Source organism: Salminus brasiliensis, chromosome 20 (assembly GCF_030463535.1).
Source record: "Salminus brasiliensis chromosome 20, fSalBra1.hap2, whole genome shotgun sequence".
NCBI lineage: Eukaryota > Metazoa > Chordata > Actinopteri > Characiformes > Bryconidae > Salminus > Salminus brasiliensis.
In genome coordinates, this window is record NC_132897.1 from 16,530,285 (window position 1) to 16,550,382 (window position 20,098).

Below are 20,098 nucleotides of genomic sequence, written 5' to 3' on the forward strand. Positions count from 1 at the left end.
CACAGCTTGTGACGGCATCACATGATGACTCCATGTGAAAGCCCCAGTGAGGCCACAATGATAAAGAGAGTACTAGATCTGAGTGCCTCAAGTGTTTAAACAACAGGCTACTCAAGTAGAACTTAAATGGAGCATAAAGAAGGGGCAGAAAAGCTAACCCAGGACCAGAAATGAACAAATTAATGTTGCATGATTTTGGCTAAGGTAGGCTCGTTTAGGACACGCTCGAAAAAGTTCCTGGAGATATTAAGAGACACATTTCAGATTTAGAGCATTTGGCTGATGTTCTGATCCAGCACATCAAAAGTGCTTTCTTGTCCACTCAGAGAATGTATCCTTAGCTAGTACAAATGGGATGGAATCTGAAATACCCTTGAGCTGTGATGCTGCCAGAAACTAGAGTCAATACTCAAACCAAGATGGAAAGATACACAGTGCAGACATTAGACACAAAGTCAATACAGGAGTTTTTAATAAATGCTAGATTAGTGTCCCTTTATCTACATTTAAAGGGCTGTAGGTATGCATGTGTTTTTACCATTGTCGTGTGGTAGGAAGGTGCAGGTCCGTTATGGCTTTGTAGGCCATGTGAGCAGCTACAGGTAGGAAGTCAGCGAAGGAAATGCAGCAGAGGGGTGGCATGACGGAACTTAGGAAGATTGAAGACTAGTCATGCTACTGCATTCTGTCTGGATCAGGTGCAGAGGCTCACATAGGAAGATCGGCCAGGAGAAAGGTCAATGCATCGGTAGGCAAACCTTGAGATGACGAGCGTCTGGACCCGTCACCCGTCACATCATAGTTTTGTTTTTGGACGCAGATGTGAAAAACTGTACTGAAAAGTTTGTTCAGGTACCTCAGCTCCTTGAAAATCAAATGGACTGTGGAGATTATGTACATGACATCTGTCCTAATTGGCTGCTATGGACTGTGCCCTATTCAAAAAGCAGTGTGAACTGCTGCAACACTTCTTATAACTTCAGGACAAATGGGCGGGGCTTAAATGCTAAAGTTAAATAGTCCGAAAGAACCTGATTGGCTGGTCACAAAAACACTGAATTTTTTTATTCACCAATTAGCCAAAACATTAGTACATTAGAAATGATTAACACTGCTTATTTTCATCTACAGTGGCATCTGTCAAGGGGTAGCTATAATAGATAATAGACAACAAGTGAACGGCCAGGTCTTGAAAGCAGGAAAATCAGCAAGCATATGAATCTGAGCCACTTTGACGACGAGACGACTGGGTCAGGGCATCTCCAGGTAGCTCTTGTGGGGTGTTCCTGGTATACAGTAGTCAGGCCCCCCGAAAAAAAGAACAACCGTTGAACTAGAGACAGGTTATCAGTATTGATATGACACATTGATATGACCCATAGAGGCCCCACCTCACAACTTACAGGACTTAAAGAATCTGACCTGGTGCCAGATACCACAGGACGCCTTTGGAGGTCCTTTGGAGTCCATTTGTATGGATTATCTTTTCAGGATTTGTAAATGAAGTTAGTGGGGATTCTGTGCTGTGCACATGAAAAACCCCTCCGACAACACCACTTTTAAGCCGACTGCATTTAAAGCGGAAACGGACAGTCATTACCGGGGGGACGTTATTAATGTTTTAATCATTATGAGACAGTCCTGAAATGTATTAACTAGGCCTCTTCATTAAACCGAACAAAACCTGAACGTTCGACATTCTATAGGAGAATTACTGGAAGAGATAAAGCCTCCATTCTTCAGAAAGTCCTGTATCTGCGGTTGCGCCTTTTTTGACTATTGTTTGGGAAAGTATTCAGTATTCATCAGGAGTAGTTTCAGCTAGTTTTTGCCTTCTCAGTCATTTTCAGTTCATGTGCAGTGCTTACTTTACATTTATATATTCCAGCTGCTACAGAGAATCAGCTTTTAATCACACATTAAATTGAACCGGACTCTGAAAAGGTAATAACTGGAATATAAATAGTAAAAACTATTTTAGCCCTCTCTCAGTTTGGAGTTCTTGGAATTGTATTTTGTGAGTTTGTGTATTCACATGGATTAGCCTTCTAAGCTGAACTGTCGAAAGCATCTTATTACGCTGTTGTTATTTGACAGGAGATAGGTATGAACCCTAGTTATTCATGCACTGCTTGATATACAGTGTCTGCAAGTTCAAATATAACAGCTTGCTGTTCGAGGCATTCTCTGACTAGCTTTGAACAAACATAAAGATTATTCATGGATCTCATGGGAGATTTTGAACACTCTCCATGTTCTTTTCTTCCATCGCCTCCATAAAAACCCTAAAAAAAACCCAACCCCCCAGCTTTCATCATCTTACTGTTGAATTAAAAAAATAAAAAACATCCTCAAGATAGCAGATTAAAAGGATTGAGTTATATCAAGACATATTTTATGACTAACTCTCAAGGTTGAAACATATTTCTGGCAACTCCTGCTCCCCAGGTTTCTTGGCTAAAACCCGGGCTGAACGAACGCACTGCTGCCTCTGTACATTAACATCTCTAGCTTAGCATTTGCACCCTGACCTGGGTTGTGTGTGTGTGGTTTGTCCCTGGCAGGTGAATTATGACGGCGAGCTTCACAAACACCCCCAGCTGGAGGCTGACCTGGCAGCCGTGAGGGACTTATACGGCCATCATGCAGTATCGCTCAGGTACGAGGCCATTTCCCCACTTCTCCTGCAACCACTCTGCCCAGCTGTGGAACTTGTGTGACTTCACTTAACTCCTTCACATAAAGGAACACTTTATATTTGATTTATAATTTTGGCAATAATTGTGATGTGTTTCTCTGTGGTTAAAAAAGACAGAAAGCATCTGTAATAGAAGCCAGTAGGCACGTAAGTTTCGAGTCCGAGAGTTTTCTGTTTTAGAGGTACGTAAATGTCTCGAAAATATCATCCGTTAGTATTCAGAGATCGTTAATCATGCTATTGGACGTTAGAGCCCCAAAAAGACAAACAAAAAAAATCACATTTAAGATCCTATTTCCAGCAGCGGTGAAACCGGTATGTAAAACTGTCTCGCTAGCAACTGTTCGCACTTAAAGCTGCCCATAAAAAGTCTGTGTCTTTGGTTGGAGCATAAAAAACAAAAGCTTACAGCCCTGTTATTTTCCATTAGAATGATACGTTCTTTTCTTTTATAGTGAATAGCAGTGTCCCGATCCGATCCAGGCATATTTTAATGGACGGGTAAATAAATCTATGTAAAACTATCACGGTTTTACCAGCGGGAGAACCGCACGCCTTTCTTTGTTTTTAAACCAGCACTGAAGACCTAATGCTAATGCTAATACACACACGCTATAGAAAACCCAAATCACAGCACATTCACCCACTATAAACCAGTTATTTCACACCAGTAGACCAACAACAACACATATCAGTCTAGAGTGTGTACCACTACACACACCCACACACACAGGAAGTGATTAGACTTCAGTGTTGTAAAGAGCTGATTGGTCAGGGATATTAAACACACTATAAAACAGTCATTTTAAGCCTTTAATATTTATACAAACACAAACATTGGATCGGTATCAGCTGACACTCAGCATTAAGAGACCCTGATCTGGACATCCCTAATGGTGGACGTTTTGAGCTCTGATTGGCTGGTTTACAGCACTGCGATGGCTCACTGAAGCCCTGTAGCATAACATAGCATAGTGTGGCATAACAATCCAAAGGAAAGCTTTGTTTTGAGCACTGTAAACATTGTAAATAATGAAAATTTTAATGAAATGAAATTATCCAAGTCTCCTCTCTGTGTCCTCTCAGTGTCCTCTCAGTGCAATGCACAGTTAGCAAGCTGAAGACACTGTAGCCAGTCAGCTAGTGTTTTTCTTTAGCATAAAATGGACACTCGGATTTGGTTTCCTTGTGCGGCACCTTTCAGTTTCTCTTCTGGTATGTGGTTATTTTTAGGCTGGGTTAGGATTTTTTAATCCTAAAAATGCAGCTTAAAAAAATAAACATAATCATATAATCATACACATAACTAGTGTACCTACACCTGCATGGAACAGAAAAATATATTTTTGAAAATATTTTTTTTTTAATGAACTGCATCACTACATATTAATAATCCTAACAAAGCTCTGTTCTGGTGTTTTTCGAAAGAAAGCAATGTTTTATTATTGTGTTGGTTTTGGGTATTTTTTGGCACAGTTCACAGATATTCATATGGGTACAACCAAAATAAAACCAAAGTGGAACAACAAGGAAAGGCCTGAAACAACTTCCTTCGGAGCGGCTGCTTAAATATTCAAATCATGTCAAATGAAAGCACTAAAGCATGTTACTTATCACTAATGCCTGCAGGGAGCTGCTCACTCAAAAGCCCATTTGTTTGTTTAACTGTGTTAACTCCATCAACGTTCTACCACAGCCTCGGCCGTGTGTATTGTGCAGTCTCAAATGGAGAAACGATAGCCTGCCATAGCCACAGTCATTCGGCCCTGTCACAACCACCTGCCCTTGCTATATGTCACTTAGACAAATGGGCAGGGTCTGTAGATCCCCCTCATGCATTTCCGTAGCTATCCCCCATGGGGTATGATTTATGGGTTGTGGCACCTAGAGCTGTGCCATCCTCCTCCCCACCAACCTTCTGGCAGGGTTACCCCACTCAAGGTCATGCTGGTCATGGTGTCCTTCAGCTCTTCCAGCTCCAGTATCTGTCTGTCAGATGTATCGCTGTCACTGCAATGTCTGTCACACCTAAGTTGCACCCAAGGTTCATTACTAGTTACATCATGAGAATATAAAATGTACAACGGTGATTAAAGTTTAAGCGAGCCTTCTGGAGGAAAGTTTGATGGTCAGATGAGGCAAAGATTCAGTTGTGTGGCCACAATGACCAGAGGAATGTTTAGAGGAATAGAGGAAGGTGAGGCCTTCCACACTCAAGAATACTGTACCAACTGTTAGGCATGGTGCAGTTAGCATCATGCTATGGGGCTGTTCCACTGCACAAAGTGGATGGAATAGTGAAGAAGGAGGATTACCTCAGAATTCTTAAGAATAACCTCCAAACGGTTGAAACGAGGACACGACTGGGTGTTCCAATAAGACAAGGACCCCAAACACTCAACAAAGGTGGTTGTAGAGTGGATTAAGCTGGCCAACATTAAGCTTTTGAAATGGCCTTCCCAAAGTCATTACCTCAACTCCATCAAAAAAATATATATACTGTGCTTAAAAGTCAGGTCTGTGCCAGGAAACCAACACATTTAATCAAACTCCACCAATTCTCAGAATCAGAAATACTTTATTGATCCCAAGAGGTAAAATTGCAGTTGTTACAGTTGTTTGTTACAGAGTTTGATGGTCACAAGTAAGTTGACCTCCTGTGGCGCTATGTGGTGCATTTCGGTGGAAATTCTGCCAAGATAAGTGACATTTAACCTAATGTTAGGTGTGCTGTGTGTTAGATTAAGAAAAATCTGTTTGTGTAAATTTGACTGTGCTCATTTCAGACAACCCTAAAAATAAATCAATGTATATTATATGTATTAAGCAATGCTGCTAGTGGGAGATACTGCTGGGAAGCTAACTTGCTGAGAGGAGGCAAACTTTTTTTTTTATATATATACTGGATATACCAAAAGGATGAAAGACTATATCAATAGAGTGAATGTAGAGATGGAAACAGACCCCCTATTTCCCCCTCAGCGATTGCCCTCTCAGCTCGACCACTGTGATCTGGTGATGATGATGATGATGATCTGGTGCTGATTGCTGTCGCGTCAGTTCGACACTGAGCTGCTCTTACGCTCTACAATCAGCGTCTACCAAATGTTACTGCGGTGCGATAATGAGAATTTCATTGCAAGGCTCTACTGGTACCATTAATTTGATTGCAAACCTTTTTGGAGCCGACCTGGTGGTTAGCGCAACGTATCATAACAGCAGCTGTCCACACAATCCTGAGAAGACGTGTACGCTTGACAACATAAACCAGGAAGAAACACTGGCAAGCTGTTCCTAAGAAAATGATTCATCTCGAAAAGCTGGCGCTCTGAAATCTGCTGTCATTCTGACTGGCAGCTATTAACAGCAAGATCCTTTGAGTTCTAGTCCTCGTTGCTCTGATTCGAAAGGCTGCAGCCATCCAGGTGCACAAATATAGAGTTCAGTTCATAGCTTCAGACACCTCACTGCTTGCTTGCTGTTTAGTTGCTGCGTGTGATTGACCTTTACACTGTAGGCCTGTCTGTCTTGTGTTCTGTGTCTGACTTGAATGCGAGACACAGAAACTTGAGGTACTGGAGTTGTTCCACTCAAGTTGTCCTCAGCTAACTTCTGTGAGGTGTAGAACTGAAGCACTACTTCTGCCTGCGCTGGATATTTCTGTAAAAATAGAGGACAGTCTCTCAGAAAGTCTCTGAGCTGATGCTAATGATGAATTCCTTACATTTCACAGTGCCATAGAATGCTTTTATTAAGTATTTTAAGGTGTTCTTGTATAAATAGTACGTTTGTGACGTTGGTAGGAGTAAAAAGTGCTTAGCAAGCCTATTTACAACCCAGTTATTTTGTCTCAGAATAAAATGCACAGATTTTTTTATGTTTTTCCAGAGGGCTTGCGAAAAATAAAATAGTCCAGCAGACTAAGGCGCTGTTACGATGATCAGAAGGTTGCTGGTTCAAATCCCGATCATGCTGCTAGCCGTCGGCAGCAGAGGCCCCATGAGAGCACAATTGGCCTTGCTCTCTCCAGGGTGGGTAGATGGTGCTCTCCATCACTTTGTTGCAGTGCTGGCTGTGGCTGTTGTAGGATTGATGAAATTGTCATAGCATTTGTATAACTATTTCCTGTACTGAAGAACCCTTGAGGAGCTTCTTTTTTTCCAAGGTCCTAGACCACAGTCCCTTGAGCATGCACGTAACATGAAGCATTCCAGAGCCACTAACATTGAATGGCTTCATTCTGGAGCTGAGGATATAATGAACTTAAGCCATGGAAGAAGAATTTCACCCAGTATAATATCAGTGCTTGTAGCTCCTTCTTATTCGTCTACCATTTTCAAAGGGCTTTGATTCTCGCCTGACTGTTACAGACCATCTCTTGACCCCCCCGCTTTGCAGATGCTCCGGCTCTTAGCAGCTCATGGACTGATGCGTGACCGTGGTGACGTCTTTTTTCCCCGGAGTGTCATAACAAAGTCATCATGATGATCTTATGAGAAACGAATGCACGGCACTCACCTAGGACGCCTGTTAGAATCTGAATAGAAACACTGATCAACAGATGAATGAGATTACGTATGGTGACGCGCTTTCGGTTTCTCGTATGACCAGAATCACAGCAGTGTTTGTATTTGCTTGTTGCTTGAGGGGTTTGAAAAAATCCCAGACTTTTTTGGTGACCATAGACTGGCTTCTCATAATCAGGCTGTAGCAGTGCCCCTTTCAGTTTTGTTTACTGTGGTCCAGCGCCAAAAATAATGAGCCTAACGCTGAAACAGTGGTAATATATTCCTGCTGGTCCGTCTCCAGGCCTACTCTATTTCTGTGAGTCTCACTGCTAATTAGGGGTGTAAAATTCTCGCCTCACAAAGATAACTATGACTCTTTAAGAGATGATTCGGTGCTCCGTGACGGCTCGGATTCCATTGTTTTCAGAATTATTGCACGATTATTTTTCCATTTCTCTTTCAGACAAGATACAATAGGCAATAGCTATGATACGGCATAAAACCGATGCGCTTTGATTCACTACTGATCCGATACGATTCAGTTCAGTGTTGATATGATTCATTTCAAGCCTTCTATAAAGGTTCTATAGGTCTAAAGGTTCTATATAGCACTGAAAACCTTGTTGCGTGTGTTTTGCATTTCAGTTATTGCCTTCCATGCTCTCATGTTCCCTTCTAATGCCTATATTTGGCAACTAACCTTGAAGGCGGAATTAAATGAGGTTGAAATATCAATGAGGTCATTGACAGCCCTACAAGTCGACCTTCACTCAGACTACACTGCTCAACACCACAAGACTGATAGTGGTTTTCACTTCTTTTAATACTTTTTTATTTAAAGAGGTGATACAACAGAGTGATACAACTGCTATACATGGACCTAGAGCCTGCCTCACTTCGATGTAGCTCTCTGTCTTCTTACTGATGCAGAGCAGCATCATCATTCATGTAGCAATATTAGTATAACTCTTAAATAACTCTGCTGGATAAGAAAATTGTACACAGAACAAAGTGTATAAGGTTCTGGAGTACCAAATATGGGCATAACTTCAGTGGTCTGTTACCTAGAAGTGTGGAATAGCAAGCTCTAGAGAATATTAGCTCTACATGTGCTTTTATAGCTCTCTCTCTCGCTCGTTCTCTCTCAAACTCACACCGATTTGTAATACAGTAGTACTGGCATGAAATTATACTGTGCTGTCGCATGCTCACACTCACAACTGCGTCCAATCAAAGTCAATCAAAGCTAACAGTGAGTGCTTTTACATGCACATGCAAAAATTAATTCGTTCATAATCAGATTTCTGCCGCTACCTGGTTATTTAGGTGGTCATGCACTCAGATTTCTTAGATTGGACTTAAGTCTAGAAATCTGGTTAAAACATCTTTATAGAGAGCTGGATTTTTTAGCTCAGTTATTTGATTTCTTTAGATGAAAGAAAACTCCAGTTCCCAGAAGCCCCAGCACTGATTACTGCTGATCGGCCACAATTCGTTGTTTATTGTCTCCCTTTGTTTAAGTGCGCCATTATGTGTGTCTCCTTTGTCTGCTGTTCCCACCTTATTTTCCCACCCCACCTCCAATGTAGTGCAGTGGTAACACACACTGCCCTTTGGTTCAGTGGGTTGCCGGTTTAAACTTGGCTTCCAGCACACTAACAAAACACACCAAATCGTTCTTGTCCCTTGTTCTCCTTTCTAATTTTTCAGTTTATTTATTTATCTCCCTGTTTAAAAAAGAAATAAATAAATAAACCAGGAGCTCTGCTCTTGGGTCCAACACCATCCAATCTCTTAACTACTTGGAGCTGTCCTCTAAACACATTATAGCTCCGAAATAGAAGTTATAGGGTTGTGTCTCAATGAATGGATTTGTATTAATGTCTATTTGCCAACCCAGCTAGTCAAACTCTCCTTTTTATGGCATTATACCGCAGTGAAATCTACTGACTATGGTTAATGATCGTGTTCAGTTCAGATGGTCATGGTCCGCTCATTATGCAGTAATTGTGAAAGGTCACGTGTGTTGCAGGTCATCATTCTTTGTAGCGTATAATCTTGTGATTTCCCAGCCCTTTGTATGTGCAAGTGTGTGTGTGTGTGTGTGTGTGTGTGTGTGTGTGAGAGAGGGGGAGGGGGGGCAGTTGAATGCTGCATTGCCATTCTGTGGTTGGCGCCCTGTATTCCTGCTGTTGGAACTTTGGTAGCTACATTCATTTGTGTTCCAATCTGCTGAGGATGGAGTTTTTGGAGAGCTGCCAACATGCTGAATAGTCCTGTCATCAGTTTTGGTGTGCCTTCACACATTTCCATGCGCGAAAACAAAGAGATGAAGTCTGAACGGAAAGTCAGATTGGGTGCACAGTTGTCCTAAGGAAAACGATATTCCCCCACATTAGCTCTGAATATGAGTGAATGCTGATAATGCTGTTGACAATGAGACATGTTCTGTCTTACTTTTAAAAAAAAAAATTAAATAGGGATTGTATACAGTTCAATTGTATACGTACTTCTGGTGGCTTGCTGGTGTTTGTAGGGGTGGGTGTGGTTAGCGCTGGTTCTTTTGGCGTCACTGTGTAGTAGCTGGTTACTAACGATAGGGTAGCCTTGCACGGGGGGCCTGTTCTGGTTATCGCTTCTCGGCTTTTTGGCTAAGATCAAGTGTAGTATCTGTTCTTATCAGTTTAATATCTGATACGTCCTCTATATGAGGACTATATATTAAATTGATTTTTGAACCCGGGAGTCGGAAGACCTCAAGACCTCTGTACCTCCAGAAATGGTGCACCTCTTTCATGTGGATAAAGAAAAGAAAGCTGAAGAAATGTATTTGCATGGGTGGGAGTGGTCTTTTTTGTGGGTTTTTGGTTTTCCCTCTGTTTTTGTTCTCCTTTTTTTTTCAAAATATTATGAACACCTACCTTAACCTCCCTATTCTCGAATGACACGTTGTGGCATGGACTTCATTAAGTGTCGGGAGGTGTTCATTTCAGAGGTTAACAGGTCCACAGAGTCATAATATTCTGATATGGCTGTGACAGTGGGTGACGTAATTCGCAAACAATAATGATAGCATTTCAGGTTACGAACATTTTTCTTTCGCTCCGAGTGCTCTGTGACACCATTTCCGATTGAAATCCCGACGCCATTCCATGTGTTATGGTTACCTTCCTCCTTCTTCTTCTTCTTCTCCCCCCTACATGTGTAGGCTTATTATGCTGCCCGTAGAAATCACAAACCCACGTATCTGTAACGGCTGCAGTAGTTTCGGTTCCTTCCGCTACAATGGAAAACAAGTACTGTCACGTTTTTAGAACTTTGGTATCGACCTGGGACCTGAAAGTATCAGTCTCATGACATGCCTAATGGACACTGTGGGTTTTACACCCAAATAATGCAGTAAATGTTAAATGGTCCAATGGAAAACATGCATCTCCAAAATGGTGACTTTACAGGAGAAGGTGAAAATGATCTTAACTTTGAATGGATGTCAATGTTAAAAAACATGAGTAATTTAGAGCATTTCTATTGGTTCGTTCTTCCAGAATGATGTACACAGTGTACATAACAGCTACAGGGTTTAAACCATGTAGAAAACTAAAAATGAACATAAATGGTGAAAATATGAAAATAAATTGCTCAGACAGAAGCAAAAATGTCTTTCTATTAATTCACTTACTTACAGTAAGGAGCTATTCTAGCGTTCGTGGTTCCGTGCGAGCAGCATGCAGTGTCTAAGGAGCAGGGCTTCAGCCTGGAAAACATAATGAATGGTTTTGATCAAAAAATGAGTGGCATTAATAGTTTATTATATTAAGCTATTATTAATACATTCACTTTCACATCAATGGGGGAAATGTGAGTTTCTAAATTATTGTGTTTTAATAATAACTGTTATTTGCTGTGTTTTGAACAGAATATAGTTATAAATCCATCTGTTGCTTCAGTGATTCTTGAATGACAGTCAAGATATTGTGAACAAATCATCTGAAGATCTGATTTTTTTTATTATCTTTTTTTTTTAGGGAATATGGTGCAATTGATGATGTAGACATAGATCTACACATTGATGTCAGTTTCCTAGATGTAAGTATAATTCTTCACTGTCATGTTAGACACAAATAACACTGGACTGCAAGAACAGAACTGGTAGTTATTATGACTAATTATTAGTAATATTGATTTATTATTTAGTGAATACATAAGTAGTGTTAGTTATTTAGTTAAGAATCCATCAATAGGTTGTTATTTGTCCGCAGGAGGAAATTGCCCTCGCCTGGGATGTGATCAGGACGGAACCTGTTATCGTTCGTCTTCACTGCTCGCTCACGCAGTATCTAAATGGACCAGGTCAGATCACACACGCATGCATGTCTGCCACTAGACCTAGAAATAAATTCATTTCTAATGTAAATGGCTTAATTAATGGTTCAGTCCCACAAAATAGCTACTGTAGCATAAATTGCTTAAAGTCAGTGCTAGTTAACGTCCTGTCGAGTCCATGCTTTAATGGGCCAGAGCTATTTTGGCGGCACAAGGGGCACCTACACAATATCAGGCAGGTGGTTTTCATGTAATGGCTGATTGGTGTATAACTACTGTAATAGAACAGAACCTGGCACTACATCAAATAGCAGGTGTGTTGCATTCACTTTCAGTGTCTGAGACTAAGACTCTGACATTGAATTTCTATTCCGTACTTTATCTGCAGTTCCCACCGTAGATGTATTTCAAGTGTCCACGAAAGACAGGTTCGGCCTGGGACATCAGCTGAAAAAGTATATATAAATACACACACATATACTTTCATTTCTTTATTTAATATTTTTTCTTGAGCTTGAGAAAGCCAACATTGATTGATTCTCTCCCACCGTAGCTCATTTTTCAACATGCTTTTTGTTTTTTGTTTTAAATCAGGATAATGCAGACCTTTGTCACACAACAATGGAAGCATCATACTAAAGACAAGATCAACTGCCCACATAGCAAAAAGCAGACGGACAAGAAGGTGAAGTCTCCTCTGCACATCTTCTCCACTCTCCGCAGGTAAGAGCAAAGCTGCTGCACGACTGCACTGCCCGATTTCATTTCAGACTTGTATACTTACTTCATATGGCAAAAAAAAATGTAACATCATAAAACGCGTAGACTGAATTATTATGCATCATATATACCCCCATGTTTCATTTTTCTCAGGTTTCTTAAGTTGTAGCATATGATATGGACACCATAGCCCATAGTAACCACAGCCCATTATGCGCTTTACAGGACTGGAATCTGCATTCCCACAATAGTGCAAAACATCACTTAGACGTCCCTGCTTTTAATCCTTTAAAGCCAAGTGTTTTATATTTGATACATATTTGAGTTTTTAAAACCTCTGCAACAAAAAAAGTGTGATAATAAATAATTTTCATATTTAATTATTAAATAAAATCTAAATAACAATAATATATTATGCATGAAATACGAAAGAGATAGTCTGCATGTTTTGAGTATTTGTAGATTTAGAGTCCTCCCTGGTGAGAATGTGTAATTGCACTGAGCATGTGCAGAAAAACTTGCAGTAGCCGTTCTGTTTGTATCCACGCCATTAGCATTGTCACGGCTGCTCAGATAACCAGCAAGCTTTCAAAGTCTGTGCCTGCAATATGATATTAAATCAATATTGTATCAATATACACGATTAATGGAACACTTTACCTTAGTTACAATTAACAAACGGTTAAGCTGCTCGAGTTGCTCAGTTCTCCTTCACGTGTCCATGTTGCAGATGGGATGGGGCGGACACACGTAGCATGTTTGTAAGGGGACAGTACATGAACACACACAGTGAGTGAGGAAGGTATTAGCAGGATTAAACAAACGTATAAACGAAATATATAAAAAAAACTAAAGTTCTGAATGTCAGTTATAATTCATTTTTGACTAAAAGCCCGGCCCTTATAAGGGGCTAAACAATTCTGTGTTCTGTGTTTTAGTTGTTAAAAATAAATAAATAAATAAATACAATTCCTGATACATTCCTGATACAGAAATAAATTCCTGATACAAAATAAAAGTCCTCTATTATCAAATTGTAATTTCTTTTTTTTAAATAAATGATCAGAAGGTCAAATAAACACTATAAACAAGTTTAAAGAATAATTTTAAAGAATTTGAATTTACTAGCAAGTTCTTGATGATATAGGGTTTAAAGGGGTTATTTATTGATATAGTTGGTCAGTGCTCTTTTAAGCATTGGCAACACCCAAATCTCATATGCTGAGAAAATCTTATCTTGACTATGTGTCCTTTTATAATGTCATATCAACGACCTGAACAAACAAATCTGAATAAAACCACGTCAGCTTTAGCTCTTCCACACTTGTTTGACATATTTTCTTAAGTTCTTCAGATACTGGGCTGGAAGAGAGATTAAGATCACCTAGAGATTAGGAAAATGGCCTGACATGGGCGAGACATAAATAAGGAGCTAGTAGATCAGTAAATCCTTAAACTTTGGATTACAGTGGGTTCTTAGGTTATACAAACAGAGATTGCCTTCTATTCTTAAATTACAGTCTGAACCACAGCGAGTCTTCTTCCACCAAACATTACAGTGAAACTGAAATTAGCTTTGATCGGTCCTCAATGTTCATATCTTATGAAAAAAATCCTTTGATCTGTTGATCTCAATTGATCTTACCATAAAGACCATGTAGATCAGTTTAGTTATCATAAAAAACTAAAATCAAAGGGTTCTTGTGGACCACATTTCAGTTCCTCACTCACGTGACTACACAACTTGCATACAGGTTTCATAGCCGGCACTGAGCGATAAGGCTTAAAGGGCCCATAGCCTCCATTCATCTTGTATGTTTCCACTTGTCTTGTGGCATTTCTGTTCATTTTCGCACCACCTTTCTTTATCCCTTCAATTTAAAGTGTTTGTTTTTGCTACAATGTCTAATAGACTGATATATATACATACTGATTGGCTGCCGTGTGTTTTGCCTCATTCAAAACGCAGTATGCGCTGAAGCATTTCTAACAAGTTCAGCATCATGCATGGCTGGCGCCGAATTGCTGTAGGCTGAATAGGTGGATATTTGTTGGTTTTTGTGACGTCACAAAAACAGCTAATTTGAAATGGATTGTTTTTGCAGTTTAGTTTCCATATATGGACTGGTGAGTGAACGGTACGTACTGTTCGTATGCAGTATGTAGCAATGTTTACATACTACATCACACTCTCTTATTTTAGTAAAAGGGTGGAAAGTCTGGTTTTCCATGATTTGGGCTAATTAAGATTATGAAGAATATGAAGACTGCAATTTAAAAAGTGATGGGTTTGGCTTAAAAATGACACTTTCTGACGTAAGGATGGTTCCTTTTGATCCCATACGAAGGCTGATGTCCTATACCAATAATCTATTCTCAAAAAGATCAGCGGGATCAATACTACCATAATATAGCTAACAAATAATGGAAACCTATAACCCACCAACTATTGATTTTTTTTGTTTTGGTTTTGGTTTTTATCCAGAGCATCGCTTTGGATTCCACTTTGAAAGGTTAGTTCAATGTTTAAATCACTCTTCTCTGCTTTTGACAATCGAGGTCCCCCAGCTACCCTCCTCCTGGGTGTGTGAAGAACAAGAAGAAACTGAAGCCCGAGCAGGACGGCTGCGTGTCCAAGTCGCACCGGCTCCTGCGCCGTACCTGCTCCAGCTCTGTGAAGCCGGAAGTGGATGGCTGTGCCGGAAAATCACACAAGCTGCTCGGCCACTCGCTGTCGGGCGAGCCGCGCCTGGAGCTATCGCACGTCCTCAAGCCTCAGGCCCACCGGCTGCTGCCACGGGCCGCGGTGAAGCCTGAGGAGTGTGGGGGCGGCCTGCGGCCTCACCGGCTGCTGCCCCGCTCGGGCGAGCCTCGCTGTGATCATGGCGGCGGCGGCGGGGGTGGTGGAAGTGGTACTGGCGGGAGTAGTGATTGTGGCAGTGCTCTGAAGCCCCACCGGCTCCTGAGCCGCTCGTGCTCAGGCAGCGTGCGCACCGAGGAGCTGGACGGCCTCAAACACCACCACCGGCTGCTCAGCAGGTCCTACTCCAGCAGCACTAAGATGGGTAAGGGCGAACTGCCCAAGGAGCCGGCCGGTGAGAGCCGCCGCCTCTCGCTTACCTCAGGGCTCATCGGCATCCTGGCCCCAGCGCTCTCTTCCACACCGCCGGTAAGGAGCAGATCAATCTTGCACTTTCTGAAGCTCGGATCTGGTTACATCTTACATACTCTAGATGTCATAAACTAGTTGCGGACCATGTTAGATGATCATTTCCCACTTCATGTATCTTGATCTTTTGGCTGCACTGAGCTTTGCACTCTAACTTTAGCCAGCGCAGCATGGATGTGTTCAAATTTCTTCACCAGCTCACCTAAGCACTGATTTTACTACTAGACTCCCATGAGGAGAGCTTTGGAGGTGGTTTAATGGAGTTTTAATGTGCACAGTGGAATAAAACCAATTCTTTTTGTATTAGGATCATTAGTATATTATATATTAGCACTTTACTGGGGAAATAAACACATACTGCCCAGAGCTTACTATATATCCGAAGTAATATATATCCAAAATCCTGTGTGGGAAAGTAATTGTTCAACTTTGTTAGCTAAGTGCTACCAAAGCACGTACATTATATGGACCTCTTAATGATTGGATTCTGGTGTTTCGTTCAGTCGGATTGGCACATAAAATTAAGCACCTAGCCATGCAGTCTGCCTTTCCACACATTAGTGAAAGAATGGGTGTTTCTAAAGAGTTCACTGAATTCCAGCTTGCATTCCTCCTAGATGTTCCACCAAGCATTTAGGAACCACAGCAAGAATGTCAGACCATGTAAAGCTACAGAGCGGGGTCGCCGAGTGCTGAGCTCGGAGCTGTTAGAGCTGCAAAAGGGGGACCTAAGGCATATTAATGCCATTGTCATAAAAGCTCCTGTAGGTATAAAGTGTAGATGTCCCAATACTTGTGTCCATATAGTGTGTGTCCGCCCAGGAACCCAGCAGGAGTTATTTTTGCTATGTATTGCTTGTATGTAAACTTCCAATCACAAATGTACATCCTAAGTACTGCTACTATTTACGTACAGCGTACAGTTACAAAGGCTCTTCTTACAGAGGAAATCTGATACCCCTGGGCTACTTGTTGTAGAAATGTTGTAGAAACAAAGGATTTAGATACATTTGGACATAGTGTCCCTTTCATTTGTGTTCACAAATGCATCCCAGTGCTACAGCAGTTTATTTTACTCTTCTTTAACACACTGATTCAACGTGCAGTTGAGTCAAATACGTTGGAGCAGTGTAGCTGTGTTAATTTACTCTCAGATGCATTAGTATTTTATTTTATTGTTTTGTTGACTTGTTCATAATTTGAATGTATTGAGTAATGTCTGGAATTGTACAATATTTGTTGTCTTGTTGACTAGCCAAACAACGGAGCAAAGTCTATACCAATCAGAGACCGTGGCTTTCTTGTCCAGGTGAGTACTGATCTACTACAAGGCCAACACAAAAAAGTGAATTTCTGGCAATATATATATATAAAAAAATGATAACATACACTTCTTCCAATGACTGCATTTAGCTACACTGTTGACACAGATGTGCAAATGCACAAACACACACACACATACACACACACACATACACAGCTTGTCTAGTGCCTATAGAGAAGTATGGCCAACAGAATAGGACTCTCTGGAGCAAATAAACATGAACCTATTGGCACCATGCTGCCTAATGCCAGGCGTGGGCTAGAGTAGTATAAAGCCCCCCAGCATTGAGCTATGTAGCAGTAGAACTGTGTTCTCTGGAATGATAGAGCTCCTTTTGGCATGAGTTGGGGATGAGGTGGGGTGGTGATCATCCAACATCCTGACCTCACGAACGTGCTAGTCAGTGAATGCAATCAGATCCTCACAACAATGCTTCTAAATGTAGTAGAAAGCCTTCTTCCCTGGACAGTAGAGACAGTTACTCCAACAAAAGCAGGATAACATATTTTGTAATACGTAGAAACAAGAAATGAGCAGGGGTCCCAATACTTTTGTCCATGCTGTACAGTATATGGTAATGTGGCATTATATTATACACATAATCCCCTTATTGTGCATCTCTAATTCCACATGCTGATCCATTATACTACAGCCAACGCGGACACACACACATTGGATCTCCTCTGTCAGCAGATTACATTGAAACATCATTACCAATGTCTCTGAACATCCTGCAGTTGAGACGTTAGGTCGGGCAGGTATAATTAACACGTGTTTTGATTGTTATTCATGTTACAATTGCAGACGATGGAGTACGCAGAGCAGAGGATCCCGGTCCTGAATGAGTTCTGTGTGGTTTGCGATGAACCTCATGTGTTCCAAAATGGACCAATGCTCAGAGTGAGTATATTCAGAGCATGTGACTACTGAACAGAGAAATCATAGAATGATCTCAGCCTGGGGATCAGCTGAGTGACTGGAAAACCTCTATCTAAGTCCAATCTAAGTCCAATAAGCACGCAGACAGACCCACAATGTGATGCCATCACGAGCGTCTTTATTTCTACAGTGGGCTACACACCACAAACCCCCCCAAAAATAATAAACCCCCAATGCATGACTAAGTTTTGGCACTTTCGAAGAGTCCTAGGGCTGTCTTGAGCCCAGCTCACACGCCCAACCCTTGCTGTCTGTCTCTGCGTATTCTCCCTCTGTCTATTGGAGAGCAGGGCTTTTATGCAGGCTGGGAGCTCCTGACTATGACCAGGTGAGGTTTCTTCCAGGTGAGGTTCAGCATGAGCTGAACTGTCATAAAAAAACATGCATCTTCCTTCTATACATTTGAACAGTGCAGCTGTTCTTTATATCTTGTTAATGTGTCATAATGGATAGACCTATAGAAATGCTCCAAAATGACTTAAAATTAAATTTCTTAAGTTAATTTACACTCAGAACCTTTTTTAGTTACTATTTTTGAGATACTTTTGGCAGTGATGAGGGATACCATATGTTCAAACGTTTGTAGACACCCCTTTTAATAGAGCTGGGCAATATGTCGATATTTTATCGTATCGTGAGTTTGTAAATCTTGTTATCGTGATACGTAGTATGCTTTTCTAAGCATATCAAGGATACATACAGTGCATTAGTGTGTTTTAAGTAGATGAAGTGCAGTACATCTGGAATAAAAAGCACTGTACTCATGTGGGGAGGTATTTGAATAGTAGTTTTTAACATTTTATATATTCTGTATATCGTAGTTAATATTGTGTATATTTTTACCATAACGCCCAGCCCTACCTTCTAATGAATGCATTCAGCTGTTCTAAGTGGCATCCATTGCTGACCCAGATGTGCAAATGCACTCAAACAGCTTGTCTAATACTAGTAATACAATGGGACTGCCTTGAGCAGATCGACATGACATCCAGGCGTGAGCTAGAGGGGAGTTGCATTGAGCTGTGGAGCAGTGGAACTTCTCATCCAACATCTTGACCTCCAAATTCTTGTCTCTTGTCACTGAATACATTCAAAACAGCAATTGATTTTAGAAGAAACAATGAATGAGCAGATGTCCCATATAGTTTACTAACTAGTGTTTATAAGTTCCACAAGCGGTATAAGACAGGGTTCTTCAATTCCAGTCCTGGATGGCCTCCTGTAGGGAAATCTTAGGAATGTGCTGGACTCTGGCCCTCCAGTTCAGCACTTAAAGAACCCTGGTATATGGTATAACACAGTGTTCACAAAAGGCAGACGTCATGCTGTTGTAGTAGCAGTTGGCTAAAGCTGCCCTGTTCTGTATGTAACCATAGCTTTGCTAATCGAGGACTTCTGTGTGTTTTCACAGCCCACAGTGTGTGAGAGAGAGTTATGTGTCTTTGCCTTCCAAACGCTAGGGGTCATGAATGAGGCTGCTGATGAGATTGCCACAGGTGCCCAGGTATGCACTGTAGAACACACATACACACCCTCACACGCTCGGATCATTTTTATCAGTTGCTTCACCTCCTCTCATGCTCTCAGGACTGTGATGACTCTTGTGAATTATTTAACACACTGCAGGTTGTCGACTTGCTGGTCTCCATGTGTCGCTCTGCACTGGAATCTCCGAGGAAAGTTGTCATTTTTGAGCCATATCCCTCCGTAGTGGATCCTAATGACCCTCAGACCCTGGCCTTCAATCCACGGGTATATTTTCTTCAAACATCATCTTTAGCTTATAATGAGTTAATGTTAAAAAAAAGAAAGTGAGCCTGTGGCCAAGTTCCAATTTTGCGCATCCATTTGTTTGATTGTATGCCATGTGGAGTCTGAACATGTAGACAGATTTTATAAAAAGCTTACTACAGGTAGAAGTAGTAGCATTGGCCCAATGCACACTAACACTGTAAAAACCCTTTGCTTTCTCATAGAAAAAGGACTATGATAGAGTAATGAGAGCTCTTGATAGCCTCACATCGATCAGAGAAATGACCCAGGTATGAGTGAAAATGCTTCTTATGTAACATCCAGTTTTATTGCTTTTGCAGTGTTTTGGTATTCAAACAGTATTTCTCGAGCCAACGTTTCCTTTAGCACTTTACTGAATCATCTGTTTCTGTGGAAAGTCTGCTCTGCCTAAGGTTTCATTTGTGCCAAGCAGGCTCCGTATCTGGAGATAAAGAAGCAGATGGACAGAATTGACCCATTGGCTCACCCATTATTGCAGTGGTAATACGCTTCTTTGTGTCTTCTACGTTCTCCATCTCTATAACAGCTCTTTTAGTGAATGTCATAAATAGCTCTTGTCTGAATTACTTGGGTTGCTTTACTAGTAAGGTCAGCATCTGTGTTTTTAGCGATTTGAAGAATGG

The 20,098-nt window shown here is 41.1% G+C and overlaps 1 protein-coding gene and 1 pseudogene across 2 annotated transcripts in view; both read left to right on the forward strand.

The window, feature by feature from the left end:
- Positions 1 to 20,098, forward strand: part of parp8 (poly (ADP-ribose) polymerase family, member 8) — a 56,050-nt gene that overhangs the window by 30,195 nt on the left and 5,757 nt on the right. Inside the window, exons 7-19 of one of the 2 annotated variants that reach the window (XM_072664360.1) lie at positions 2,565 to 2,659; positions 11,232 to 11,292; positions 11,466 to 11,556; positions 11,918 to 11,984; positions 12,124 to 12,252; positions 14,355 to 14,387; positions 14,809 to 15,418; positions 16,674 to 16,727; positions 17,547 to 17,642; positions 19,093 to 19,185; positions 19,308 to 19,433; positions 19,658 to 19,723; positions 19,888 to 19,955. In XM_072664360.1, coding sequence (XP_072520461.1) covers positions 2,565 to 2,659; positions 11,232 to 11,292; positions 11,466 to 11,556; positions 11,918 to 11,984; positions 12,124 to 12,252; positions 14,355 to 14,387; positions 14,809 to 15,418; positions 16,674 to 16,727; positions 17,547 to 17,642; positions 19,093 to 19,185; positions 19,308 to 19,433; positions 19,658 to 19,723; positions 19,888 to 19,955 — 1,589 coding nt within the window. The remainder of the gene's footprint in view (positions 1 to 2,564; positions 2,660 to 11,231; positions 11,293 to 11,465; positions 11,557 to 11,917; positions 11,985 to 12,123; positions 12,253 to 14,354; positions 14,388 to 14,808; positions 15,419 to 16,673; positions 16,728 to 17,546; positions 17,643 to 19,092; positions 19,186 to 19,307; positions 19,434 to 19,657; positions 19,724 to 19,887; positions 19,956 to 20,098) is intronic. The other variant, XM_072664361.1, reaches the window with a different exon arrangement.
- LOC140542438 (U2 spliceosomal RNA) lies at positions 9,838 to 10,000 on the forward strand (annotated as a pseudogene).